Genomic DNA, 13,345 nt, shown 5'->3' with positions numbered 1-13,345 from the left:
TAGAAATGTCTCTGTTTTGCAAATGGATAAAATGCACCCAGCCATAATATCTCCCTGAATCTTTGATAGGATGAAACTGCCTTCCACAATTGCTAGCAGTAACAACCTACTGCTACAAAGGAACTGCAGTTCCAAACCTGTACTGAATGAAAAAGATCTTTCCCTAACAGCTTCTTAAAATGGAAAGGTTTGGATTTCACAAACATTTACCTCATCCAGCTGTCTGGCTGTGTCCTTCAGTTTCTTTGCATCGGAAAAGGAGGGATTTTCGGCACAGGTGTTACGCATTTGCTCCAGTCCTGAGGAGATTAAGGTAACATATCACTGAATAGTCTACCATGCTACGGCTCATTTTCATGCTTTAAAGGAAAGATTAATCGGGACTTCGCTCCACCACCCTCCCCAGAGTTCATTTGAGATCGGAGAGTCCATTCGTGTCTTGGTGCAAAAATGTCAATGTCATATTTGTCTGTGGGCACAAAAGTAATATCATTTAGGAAATGAAAGTTTTCAGAATGTCAGTTGCTTTTCAGCACCCAGAAGGGTTGGGCTGCCCAGTTTCAAAATTAAGTCACGCCGTCTAATCTTTTAAGTAAACTCTTCCTGATGCCTCATCCAGCTCTGTTGTCCAATCAACTGCTAAAAATACTGTTGATTCTTCCTTCAAAATATTTTCCAGGTCCTCACCTTTCTGGCTCAAGTACATGTCCTATCAGGTTAGACTACTGTACCAGCATTCTCACTAATCTTCCAGTCTTTCCTTCAATCAGCTGTATTTACTGAGCACTTACTGTGCACAGAACACTCTACTAAGCACTCAGGAGAGTACCATCCTTCAGTCCCCATCCTATCCAGGCTGCAGGCTGAATAATCTTTCCGGAATTTGTCTCAGCACCCATCTCTTCTCCCCCAAAACCTCCCATGACTATCATCTCTCTCTACATCTAACAAAAATTCCACCAGCTTTCCCCATTCCTTGCCAGTTCACCTCCTAGCTGTGCCCTGCTCTCTCAACTAATCCATTTCTGACCCCCACCTCCTAAAAAAACTTTCCCAATTTCCCAATATCTTGAGTTGCACCAAACCATCTGCCATTCATTCATTCAATCGTATTTATTGAGCGCTTACTGTGTGCAGAGCACACAGTACAAAGCGCTTGGGAAGTACAAGTTGGCAACATAAGTTGGCCACCTCTAGCACTTGCGTATAAACGTCATTCAGTTGTACATTGTTATTTATGAATTCTGTTTCCTGGGATTCTTGCTATATTTTGTAAATATTTGTCTGTTTTCCCCATTAGAGTGAGCTCCTTGTGGACAGGGAACATGTCAAGCTTCTGCTGAACTCTGGTATGTGCCTAGTAAAGTGCATTGCACTCAGGCATTCAATTAAATCAGTCATTTACTGAGCGCTTGCTGTGTACAGAGCACTGTACTAAGCACTTGGGAAGAGTATAATATTACTGAGTTGGTAGACACATTTCCCTGACCCCAGTGAGCTTACAGTCTAGAGGGGGAGACAGGCATTAATATAAATAAAATATGGATATGTACATAAGTGCTCTGGGGCTGAGGCTTGGATAACTAAAAGGTGCAAAGTCTGCTACTATATTAGCCAATTAATACAATAATCCAGCATACACAGGAACAAGGTCAGTCTGAGAATTTGAAGGATTAAATTAGAGGATCAGTAAAATTCACACCACATTTAGTTCCTTGCCCATGTTCTTTGGAGATGAGATTAGGGCACAGTCCTCCACTCTGCTTCATGTTCCAAAGTGGCTTATTGTGGCACAGTTCCTGGCATTTCCAGATACTGCCTTTCTGCCTGCCTGCTAACTTGCTGCATTTGCTACCCTAACAGAACCATGACTGGCAAAGAGTGAGTGTGCAGAGCACTAAAATCAATTCTTTGAGCAGATTCTCAGGCCCAAGGCTCGTCCGTTTGCCACCAGACACTACACAGACATGAGTTACAACAGCATCTATTTACCAGAAAAGCATACATAGTCAGGACAGTTGGAAGAACTGGATTTTCTGGGACAGAGTCTGGTTTTCTGATTTTCACAGAATCCTGAGCGCTGATTCTTAAGCCTTATCACAGCCTTACTGCCTGACTCTTTGTCAGTCCCCGGATAAAATATGCCATTTGTTTAAACAAATGAAGCATGTCTATGGTGGCTCAAGAGCAAGCTTCCTTAACGGTTTAACTCATGGCATGGGACTTTAAAAACTAAGCAAAAGGATCCCTATCACTTTCCCCTTTAAAAACAAAGTAAAAACTTCTGAAACGCTGTTCGTTTTGGAATTAGCGGCAGGGAAGTGTGGATATACCATAACAAAACTCACTACCAGATTACAGTTCCATCTTTTTCGTGACCTCCTTACCTCAGAACACATGAAGTCCCTCACTGGCCTTAGCATGTCACATGATTCTTCAGGCCAACAAAAACTCAGGATTGACCCCAAACTGTTTAGCCAGTTTCTCAAATGACTCTTCCTGCCCAGGCCCATTCAGAGTGGTGCCAACAAACCTTCCTGCTCTCGTGAGGCCTTTTTGATGTCCTCTTGCAGTCTGACCACTTTCGCTTTTATTGAACATTTCCGTCTTTCTTTATCCATTCCATTCGTAGAGTCTTCTTCCTTCAAAGAAGAAAAAGTGGATATATGTTAATACTTCTTACTGGAAATTTCCTTCACACCAGTGTGGAAAGATTTGCTGCAAATCCACTGGTTTAAATGTGGTGAAGGGAAGAAAGAAAATAAAAATTATAGTGTTGTGCTTCCTTATCTTGGACAGATCTACTCTGTTCTGCAAAAACCCGGCATTGAGAGTCCCTGGACTCACAGGTGTAGATGTGCACGTTTTTCTATTGGACAGTCCCCAGGCTGCTTTTTGGAGAGTGGTGCCCATTTGCTCACCTCACAATTACAAAGCGGCTGACTACTAGCCAGGGTGCTTGAAAATAAGTATGGCCTGCCCACCTGGGAAATGAATGTCCAAACTGGTTGGCAGTGGTTCCAGCACAGCCCTAGAAACCTGGGCTAGTTCTGAGTCTCCCATGAGGGAATGGACCAGCCCCACAATAGGCCAAGCCAAAAGAGACCCTGGCCTTACCCAAGAACAGGCTCAAGTCCCATAGAAAGCCACAGAACCAATCAAATTACCAGGGTTCTCAGTACCAGTGTTAAACCTGGGGATTTGGGGTTTTGGATGAGTCACTGTTGAACAGTTCACACCTCTTTAATCCACCTTGAGGGCCAACCTCAAATCAGAGCAAGCCTCACACTGTAGTTGCCCCAGATAGCTCTCATTTTACCACAGTCTCTTCTCTGGTTTCTGGCATAATTCTGCCAGCACTGAAACAGCCAGGTGGAAGGACTTCAAAAAAGTGACAGATAAATGGTGAGTTCAGTGGACATAAGAGCAACCGATATTCAGATACATCACAAAAGTTGTCAAGTTGCCAAACCTCCAACTGTCATCAGCCTTACCCTAACCAGAACCGCGGCTGTTTCCAGGTCGGACGTGCCCACCTCTAACCCAGCGGTGTGGTAATAAATGTGAAGATATGAAGGCACATGGTAAACTTCTGTAGGTAATAGCTATCTCAAACACAAATTACCTTAGCAGCCAAGGACACGCTGGTCATCCAAATAGTTGCAAGGCTGATGGGTATCTACTGTGATTCTAAGAGGCACAAGTGCAAATGGTTCCAGGCAGTCCATAGTATTTGAGTGACTACTGTGTGCAGGGCATTAAGAAAGTTGTCCATTCCCACAGTTTCAAATAGCACACCTAGGTAGTAGTTACCTCACTACCCCTTCCCCCTCCTCTGTAATCTTGCATTTCTTTTTGCAACAGCTAAGCAATGATTCTACTGAATTTTTGAACCACATCAAAACAGTGTTCTTTTTTAGTGAATTAGAGAAGCAACATGGGCCTGGAAATCAGAAGGACCTGGGTTCTAATCCCTGCTCAGTCACTTGGCTGCTGTTCGACCTTGGTCGGGTCACTTAACTTCTATGTGCCTTGGTGCCTTCATCTGCAAAATGGGGATTAAGACTGAGCCTTCTGTGAGACAGGGACTGTGTTCAACCTGATTATCTTGTTTCTGCCTCCGTTCTTAGAACAGTGCCTGGCACACAGTAAGTGCTTTACAAATACCACAATTATTATTAATTACTAAACTACATTTCATTATTCTCAAATGAGATTTCCCTGTTCAAGTATGAACATTAAAAGACAACACATATACCAACACCTGGTACAGTGCACTGCACACAGTCCTCAATAAATATCACGGATGAAGAAAAAAGTCTCTGATTAAGGGAGACTTGATTAATGAAACCTTTTTCTTCCTGTCATACTTACAAAGTAATCGGTTAATAAGAATTCAGACTTTGCTTCTGCAGGTAAAGCTTCCATTTCTTCCATTAAAGCCTGGATATCTTTGTCCACGTCCACCTTGCTGATGGCAGTGTGAATTGGGGCGTAACACTGCAAGGGTGGGGCACAGATTTAGACTCATGGATTTCAATCAACCAATGGTAAGCAAGCTACGGAAATTCAGAAAACCTTTGCCACTCACAGATGCCAACATATGCCCAAAACTGGAAACGTACTGGTTGTATTGGTTTAGCATACTGCACGACATCTGGATTCGCTCCTTTTCCAGGTCCAAGGTGCTCTGGTAGGGATAATAATAATTATACTGGTGATGATTATTGTAATTATTAGAGTTGTATTTTTAAGTCCTTACTATATGTCAAGTACTGTACTAAGCTCTAGGGTGGATAGATACAAGATTCTGTGTCATTTTGGGGGCAGTTCCTGTCCCACAGGGGGCTCACAGATTGTAGGAGGAGAACAGGACGATGGGGAAGAGCAGAGATGACAGCAATCAGTAAAGCTGGAGAAGCATGTTCATGAGAAATCAGTCGGGCGCTTGCTATTCTGCCACTAAGTGGATTCTCAAGAGGAGGAGGAGAGAAATGTGTTTGTTTCGCCAATCCCACATTATTTTTACCGGCATGGATATAGGAGCTTGTGCAAAAATCAGATTAGTGGTTTGAGGCGAGGGCCTGGCATTTTAATAATAGGGCGGCACCTATAACTCCCTCTCCTTAAATTCTTAAATTCTCCCCCTCGTACTTCGAAGCAGAAGCTGACCCTGGCCAGTGTGCAGGCCCCTATCCCCCAACTTGCCTCACACTCATCTTAGTGGCGTTCAGGAGAATGGGGAAAGGAAAGGGGCAAAAAGAGAAAAACGGCATCTTGTTTTTCCACGTGCATCTGTGACTTTGGGGCATTCAGTATTATTCATTCAAACGTCTTTGTTGAGCGCTTACTGTGTGCAGAACACTGTACTAAGCGCTTGTTATATTACTAAGTTGCTAATAACTTAGTAACTAACAGTTACTAAGTTACTAACAACTAAGTTGTTACTAACTATATTACTAGCTTGTTAATTACTAAATTATATTACAACTTATAACTTGTAATATAACTTATAATAAACCCTGGCTTGGTATTACACTTCCAACTATATCCTTTATAACAAGCTCCCCTTCAAAGGGGTGGCCAGAAATGAACCTGGACTGTTTTATTCGGAATGTCTCAATTTAAAAAGAAGTTGAAAAAGTTACAGCTTGTAAATGGGTTCAGCTTACTGAATGCTATTGCAAGGAAGAACAATCTAATTCTCAATCTAAACAACTCCTCACTCTCTGGAAAGCTGCAAGGCTTTCCATCACCTTGCCCCCTCCTACCTCACGTCCCTTCTCTCCTTCTACAGCCCAGCCTGCACCCTCTGCTCCTCTGCCACTAACCTCCTCACTGTACCTCGTTCTTGCCTGTCCCGCTGTCGACCCCCGGCCCACGTCCTTCCCCTGGCCTGGAATGCCCTCCCTCCGCACATCCGCCAAGCTAGCTCTCTTCCTCCCTTCAAATCCCTACTGAGAGCTCACCTTCTCCAGGAGGCCTTCCCAGACTGAGCCCCCTTTTTCCTCTCCTCCTCCCCATCCCCCCCACCCTACCTCCTTCCCCTCCCCACAGCACCTGTATATATGTTTGTACAGATTTATTACTCTATTTTACTTGTCCATATTTACTATTCTATTTATTTTGTTAATGATGTGCATCTAGCTTTACTTCTATTTATTCTGACTTGACACCTGTCCACATGTTTTGTTTTGTTGTCTGTCTTCCCCTTCTAGACTGTGAGCCCGTTGTTGGGTAGGGACTGTCTCTATGTTGCCAACTTGTACTTCCCAAGCACTTAGTACAGTGCTTGGCACACAGTAAGCGCTCAATAAATATGATTGAATGAATGAATGATATTAGCCCTACCCTCAACCCTACAGCACTTAAGTACATGTCTATAAATGCTATACATTATTTATATTAACACCTATCTCCCCTCTAGACTGTAAGCACATTGTGGGCAGGGAATATGTCTGCCAACTCTACTGCACTGTACTCTCCCAAGCACTTATACAGTGCTCTGCACCTAGAAAGAGCTCAACACATATCACTGATGATGGTGATCCGAATTCCCTATTGTACAGCTGCCTCTACAAGCAAACTGGCAAGCTGTTAGGAGTAGTTCTGAGCATATAACTACAGGGTCCTCGGTGGAATTGGTAATGTTTAACAGATTTTAATTACATTTCAGAGAAATCATTAAAGTGCTTTATGTTTGCTTCTGAAAAGAAATTGGGATAAATTCTCCTGGTGCTTAAGGGATATCTATAGGTCATTTAATGAACTATTACGTTCTATTACCTCTCACTTCTAGTTTAAAAGAAACTGCAGGGAAGAACTGCATTTATGAAGCACAAAATTTCAGGCCTATTTAAAATCTTGCCTTACTCAAACAGCTTGGTCAGTTTTTTAGGGTACTAGAACTTCTGGGAAATAGGAGGCACATCTCAAAGCCTGTTGTATCTGAGGGGGTGAAAGAAGATACATAAAGGAGAGATTGGAAAATGAAAAAACTTCATTGCTGGATTGCTAGCTTGTTGGGATTTCAAAAGGGACTGTTAAACTGTCTTAAACTTGGAAAATGGAGACAAGAACCTAGAATGGTAATTCATGCCAATAACCATCCTAATAACCCAATCAGTCAGTCAATCGTATTCACTGAGTGTGCGAGCCATAGACTCCTAGTTCATGGCTCCAAGAACCAGGCATCGGCAAACATGTGCGTCATTAGTCCAGAGACCCTGGGTTAATGAATTTTCTAGCCAACTTTCTCATGTGAGGTTCCTCCCCTCCCCTTTTCTAAACTATGTAAATGCAGCCCGGGTGAATATCCAAAAGGTATAAGGGCAAGTTATAGAACCAGAAAACACATTTCTGGTTCTTTTTAAGGACTTGGAGAGAGGAGGAAAACCAGAAGAGCTGAATTGTGATTAGGAGGTGAAAGAGACTAGGCAATCTACTCTGAATATTTGGATCACGAGATAGGGTAAACTGAAGCCCTATGACATAGGTGGCTTAATCAACTGCCTTTGTACCCTCCATATTCTTTTCCCATGCCACAGGCCACTAAAGGTGAGGTGGGCAGGGAACCTGTTGTACTGTACCCTCCCATGCACTTAGTACAGTGCTCTACACATAGTAAGCACTCAATGAAATACCACTAATTGATTAGGTTCTAGTTTTACATTGTAATTTGATTAAAATATTCTTCCCCCAATTTAATCTTTCCCTATGCACCATCCATGTTTAATGGTGACTGCCAGAGACTCAGCATTAATCCTTCACCTGTCTCTTCTCATCCTGCTCTTTTCCCCCAACTCTTATATAACTTCATCCTTGCCTCCCACCCACTCCAGCCCCACAAGCCTGTGGAAAAGGAGATCTTCATTAAAAAGCTATCCCTTTGGACCCTATTTCCTTCATCAATCAGTCCATCAATAGATGGTATGTACTATGTGCAGAGCACTGTAATTGAGAAAGGACAGTACAAATAATGTTTGTAGATATGATCCCTGCCCTCAAGGAGCTTGGTTTCTTTTTTTGGTGGTACAGTAGTAGAGCCACAATAGGGGAGTGGGTAAGTCTGAGCCATGTCTACCAACTCCGTTATTTGTACTCTTCCAAGCACACACAGTAAGTGCACAATAAATTTGGCTGATTGATTAAAAACTGAGAATCTCTAGCCTTCCATAGCTTAGGTGGTGGGAAATAATCCCAGGTAATTGGGTGTCTGGAAAAACCAAAGCAGTGACAGGAAGTGTGATGTGACTAAAGCCATACAATCACTTGGGAGGAAAACTGGATAGGATCTAAGCCTCAACTGTTCTCACACTCTTAAGTCTACACCTAGCCATCCTTCCAAAAGGCAATTTAATTCAGTATATGACTTGCCTGGCAGCAGTCTTCTAAAGTGACTTCCCATTTGAGTCTGGTCTTATAGCCAGCCATATTCTTTTGATAATAATCTTCATCTTCCTTGGCCATCTTCTGGGTAGATTTTTTCAATTTCTTGAGTAACTAGAATAGGAAATCAGTATATATGGTTACAGACAAGCTGAAAAAGAACTTTTGTGATTCAATAGGGAGAACTGTTTGATCCATTGATGAGGTGCTTATCTCCCTGGACTTTTTTTATGGTATCTGTTAAGTGCTTACTATGTGTCATGCACTGTTCTAAGCACTGGGGTAGGTACAAATTAATCACGTCAGGCACAGTCCTGTACCACATGGGGCTCAAAGTCTTAAGTATGAAGGGCAGCAAGTATAGAATCCCCATTTTACAACTGAGGAAACTGAGGCACAGATAAGTTAAATGACTTGACCAAGGTGTCACAGCAGGCAAGTGGCAAAGTCAGAATTAGAACCCAGGTCCATGCTTTATCCAGTATACCACACTGCTTCTCAAATTAGAGCAGAACTTCCTCATGGTAAGCCTGAGTATTTCTTGCTGAATGTAGAGATATCCCACAGGTGGAGCCCATCAGGATAGACACGACCTGGGAGATGGATGATCCAGACTGAATGGAGAGGCCATATCGGTTACAGCAGCCTTCTTCTGCCCTGGAGACCTTCCATGACAGTAGTTTCTACAGTGGTATGTGTCCCCTTCCCCTGCTGACCACAAGTGTTTTCATCGACCACTTGGACTTCTGGCAGCTGAACATTAGAAAGGACGCGAGAAGTAGCATGGTGTTGTGGAAAGAACGCAGGCCTGGAACTCAGAGAACCTGAGTTCTAATCCCACTCTACCATCCCTCAATTCCTCAACTGTAAAATGGAAATTAAATACCTGTTCTCCCTCCAACTTAGACTATGACCTTTGTGTGGGACAGGGACTCTTAGTTACCCCTATGCTTAGTACAGTGTTTGGCATATAGTAAGTGGTTTCAAAAAGTACATTTTAAAAAAAAACCAACCTGAATCTAGTCCAGAGCTTAGAACAATACTTGACACATAGTAAGTGCTTAACAAATGCCACATCTTCAAAGATTTGTTACACTGCCGCTCCTAAATGCTAATGTACCATTAAGAAACTCTTTGAAATAAACTACTGTGAGCGATGCGAGACATAAATGAAAGAATGTTATCCCAAAAGAGATTTAAAAAAAAAAAAAACCAGGTGTACAGTTCACTTACGTCATTGTTCTAGGGGCTCTGAGGCTAATTGTCTATGGAGCTGGACCTGCCACAGGGTAGGGGCCAGCAGGTCAACTTTTCATTTTAGTGCAGAGGCCAAACAGGGCCAGGGCCTTTAGTGGGGATGAAAACTGGGAGGGAACAAGCTTCAGAAAGCTACTCTCTGGGGTCTTGTCAGGCAGAGGCCTGGGATAAGCAAGCCTGAGAGCACAGGTCAGAAAACTGGAGACCGTCGCCCCAGTAGTAGGGACCACGTCATTTACTTGTACTGTGTGCTCCCAAGAGCTTTGCATGCAGTCGGAAATCAATCGATGGTATTTGAATACATTTTGTGTACAGAGCACTGCGGAGTACTTGGGAGAGTACAATACAAGGGAGTTCCCTGCCCTCACTGCTGGGGGTTTCAGTGGTGCACTATGTCATAATACAAACATTGGGAGCAGCTGCTTGGGTTGGGGTGCCCAGAGTGGGTCAGTCAAGTTGGAAGGGACCAGTCCAATTTGAGAGTAGGCAAGTTACAGAATACGTTAATTTGTGTGCTCACTGAACTTGTTATGGGAGTTGCAAAACTGGACTGGCTGATATGTCGTGTGAAAGCTGCTAATGAGGGAGGGAATGGGAAGTCCATTACTTCACGGGGAAAGCTCTCGGTACCTGCCAACAGCTTTCTTTTGCTTCATTGTCTTTAACGGGCCTGTTATCTGAAAGTTCTTGTCTTACATTACTCAGCATGGAGCACTTCAGACAAGTCCTGGTATTTTGACTCCCTGCTCTCCTTCCTCCCCAGCTCTGAAGCCATTTCCCTATTTAGCATACAATGTAACTGTGCCTAAACTGTTATTGAGAAAGATAAGACATTTTAACCCGCGCATCAGAAATAAGATCCCTTGCTGCCAGTGAGTCTAGAAGTCAACTGGCTAGTATGTGCTTCATATTAGTGACAGTCCAAATCTCCCTTTAGTTTCTTTTTTTGTTTGTTTTTAAAAGGTACTTGTTAAGAATCTTCTATGGGCCAGACACTGAGGAAATGCAAGAAAATTAAGTTGGACAGTTTCCCTGTCCCAAATGGGGCTTCTAGTCTAAGTAGGAAGGAGTAGGATTCAAAACCCAATTTACAGATGAGGAAACAGGCATAGAGAAGTTAAGTGATTTGCTCAAGTTAACACAGCAGACAAGTAGCAGAGACAGAATTAGGACCCAGGTTCTCTGATGCCCTGACTCATGCTCTTTCCACTAGACCATACTGCTTTCCCAACTTGTGTTTCCAAACTATACCACTGAACTGCCCCCATTTACTTTACAGGACCCCCAGTCTCTGAAAAATGCCTGTCCTCTTTGGTCCTGGGTAGGTAGATTTGTCCTGGGATGTGGGGAGGGGAGTTAGAAAATTATGATTTATTAAAATATGGGTCGAATAGAAATAATCTGGGGTGAACTTGTCAGTGACTCCAAAAAAATCAACTGGTAATCATAAAAAGAGTAACCAGAGGTGAAATTCCCATTTTTTGACAGCTGAGGAAACGGCTAAGACCATCCATCTCACAGATGCACTGTTATAATCGGCTTGGGCCACTTACCATACCTTTTGTTTCTCCTTTTCTGACACTGATTGCTTAGAGCTTTCAAGAGAATGGAAAAGAGCTTCATGTTTCTTTGTACACACCATTAATTTTTTCTTGGCCTAAAGTGAAGCATAAACAAAAGAAAGTGGAACAGTGTCAGTAAAAAAAAAAAAGCATACATATTAAAGCAAGGCATGCCCCCAGCTTAACTCGAAGAATTGAGTAATCTTGTTGCTTAATTTCTATCCTCCAAAATTGCCAGAGGAACTGTCCTGTGTTGGTGGCTTAAGAGTTATGGCCCAGATCACTACTTTATATTTTTTAATATACAGAAATATAGATTGGCTCTCTGTAAAGGTTGTAAATCTAGCAAAATACTGAAAGCCCAATATTCTTCCAAAACACTTCATCAGGCCAGGAAATGGAGTGATTTCCTAAGGAGAAATTCTGGAACGAATACTGACCTCTCTCCCCCTTTGAGTCATTTTGAGGACCAAACTTGCTGTGAAAAAATGAAGCCTCATCTTGAGATCACCACATGGAAAAATAATTGTCCAAGGTCTGAAAACAGTGACTGCACTAAGGGAGTGTCTTAAATGTGAAATATTTTGTTTTGTTCTCAGTCAGTAACCTGACAGAGCAAAATCAAGCCCCAGGAATGAAAGAAGTAAAATAGAACGGAGACCAGTTTAGAGCTGAAGTGGAACAGCCCTGCCTAAAGAGTGGAGTTGGATGGAAGGCAGGTGGCCAAGGTGGAAGTCTGGAGCAGTCTGCACTGGTACATCCCCCTGCTAAGTCTCCATCTATTCATGATTCATATGTAAGCGCTTACTACAGTGCTCTGCACACAGTAAGCGTTCAATAAATACAAATGAATATGTAAATTTGGCTTGCCCCTCACTACCCATTAAATCACTATAAGCTCCAAGAAGGCAGGAAACATTCATCATGCTACTGTTGTGCTACTCTCCGAAGTGGTTAATACAGGTCTTAGAATTCAGTACCTTTGTGGTTGACTCTCAACAGTACACAGGGTGGGACATGTGAGGAAAATGGGCATCAGGATACCCAATCAATTGTCTTGTGGGAGCTGAAATTGGGAACCCAAAAGCCAGGTAGACGGAGAAAATATTTTACGAATAGAGTGGTTTTTGTTAAGTGCTTACTAAGTGCTAAGGGCTGGGGAAGATACGAGATAATCAGGTCTCACATGGGGCTTACAGTCTAAGGTATTGAACAGTAAGCACTCAATAAATACGATTGAATGAATGAAATTCCCATTTTGCAGATGATAATAATAATAATAATGATAGCATTTATTGAGTGCTTACTATGTGCAAAGCACTGTTCTAAGCGCCGGGGAGGTTAACAAGGTGATCAGGTTGTCCCACGGGGGGCTCACAGTCTTCATCCCCATTTTACAGATGAGGGAACTGAGGCCCAGAGAAGTGAAGTGACTTGCCCAAAGTCACACAGCTGATAAGTGGTGAAGCCACTTGAACCCATGACCTCTGACTCCAAAGCCCGGGCTCTTTCCACTGAGCCACGCTGCTTTCTCCAAGTACCTTCACAGATGAGGGTATTAAGGCACAGAGAAGTTAAGTTTCTTAAGTTTCTAGACTGTGAGTCCACTGTTGGGTAGGGACTGTCTCTATATGCTGCCAGCTTGTACTTCCCAAGCGCTTAGTACAGTGCTCTGCACATGGTAAGCGCTCAATATATACGATTGATTGATTGATTAAGTGACTTTCCCTGCCCACTTCTGTGTGACTTTGGGCATGTGTCTGTCATACTGTTGTGTTGTGCTCTCCCAAGCACCCTCACTATTCCTTCATTCAAGTTCCTGAAGCTACAACCTCAGGAGGTTTGGAGGGGTAACCAGCTAAACTAACCTCTAGAAGCCCCAGCAGCCCCTTTTAATGGGGTTTCACTGCACTGACACATTGGCAGCCATTGCATCGTATCTCCTGTAAGGGTCTTGCTATGCATATCACCATGCTACACAAATTAATTGGGCTCCCACCTTACTGACCACGAAAAGCTGTTTCAATCAATCAATGGTATTTACTGAATGCTTACTGTGTGCAGAGTACTGTATTAAGTTCTTGGGAGAAGACAATGCACCGAAGTTGCATAGAAGCAGCATGGCCTAGTGGAAAGAG

At 42.9% G+C, this 13,345-nt stretch overlaps 1 protein-coding gene across 1 annotated transcript in view; it reads right to left on the bottom strand.

The window, feature by feature from the left end:
- NOSTRIN (nitric oxide synthase trafficking) overlaps positions 1–13,345 on the bottom strand; it is a 45,290-nt gene that overhangs the window by 5,810 nt on the left and 26,135 nt on the right. Inside the window, exons 8-13 of the mRNA XM_038751482.1 lie at positions 11,204–11,302; positions 8,377–8,502; positions 4,592–4,690; positions 4,375–4,500; positions 2,534–2,642; positions 211–299 (exon numbers count right to left, since the gene is read on the bottom strand). Of these exons, the coding sequence (XP_038607410.1) occupies positions 211–299; positions 2,534–2,642; positions 4,375–4,500; positions 4,592–4,690; positions 8,377–8,502; positions 11,204–11,302 (648 nt within the window). The remainder of the gene's footprint in view (positions 1–210; positions 300–2,533; positions 2,643–4,374; positions 4,501–4,591; positions 4,691–8,376; positions 8,503–11,203; positions 11,303–13,345) is intronic.

Source organism: Tachyglossus aculeatus, chromosome 9 (genome assembly GCF_015852505.1).
Source record: "Tachyglossus aculeatus isolate mTacAcu1 chromosome 9, mTacAcu1.pri, whole genome shotgun sequence".
In the NCBI taxonomy this organism is placed as follows: Eukaryota; Metazoa; Chordata; class Mammalia; order Monotremata; family Tachyglossidae; genus Tachyglossus; species Tachyglossus aculeatus.
This window is presented reverse-complemented; position numbering and strand designations above follow the sequence as displayed.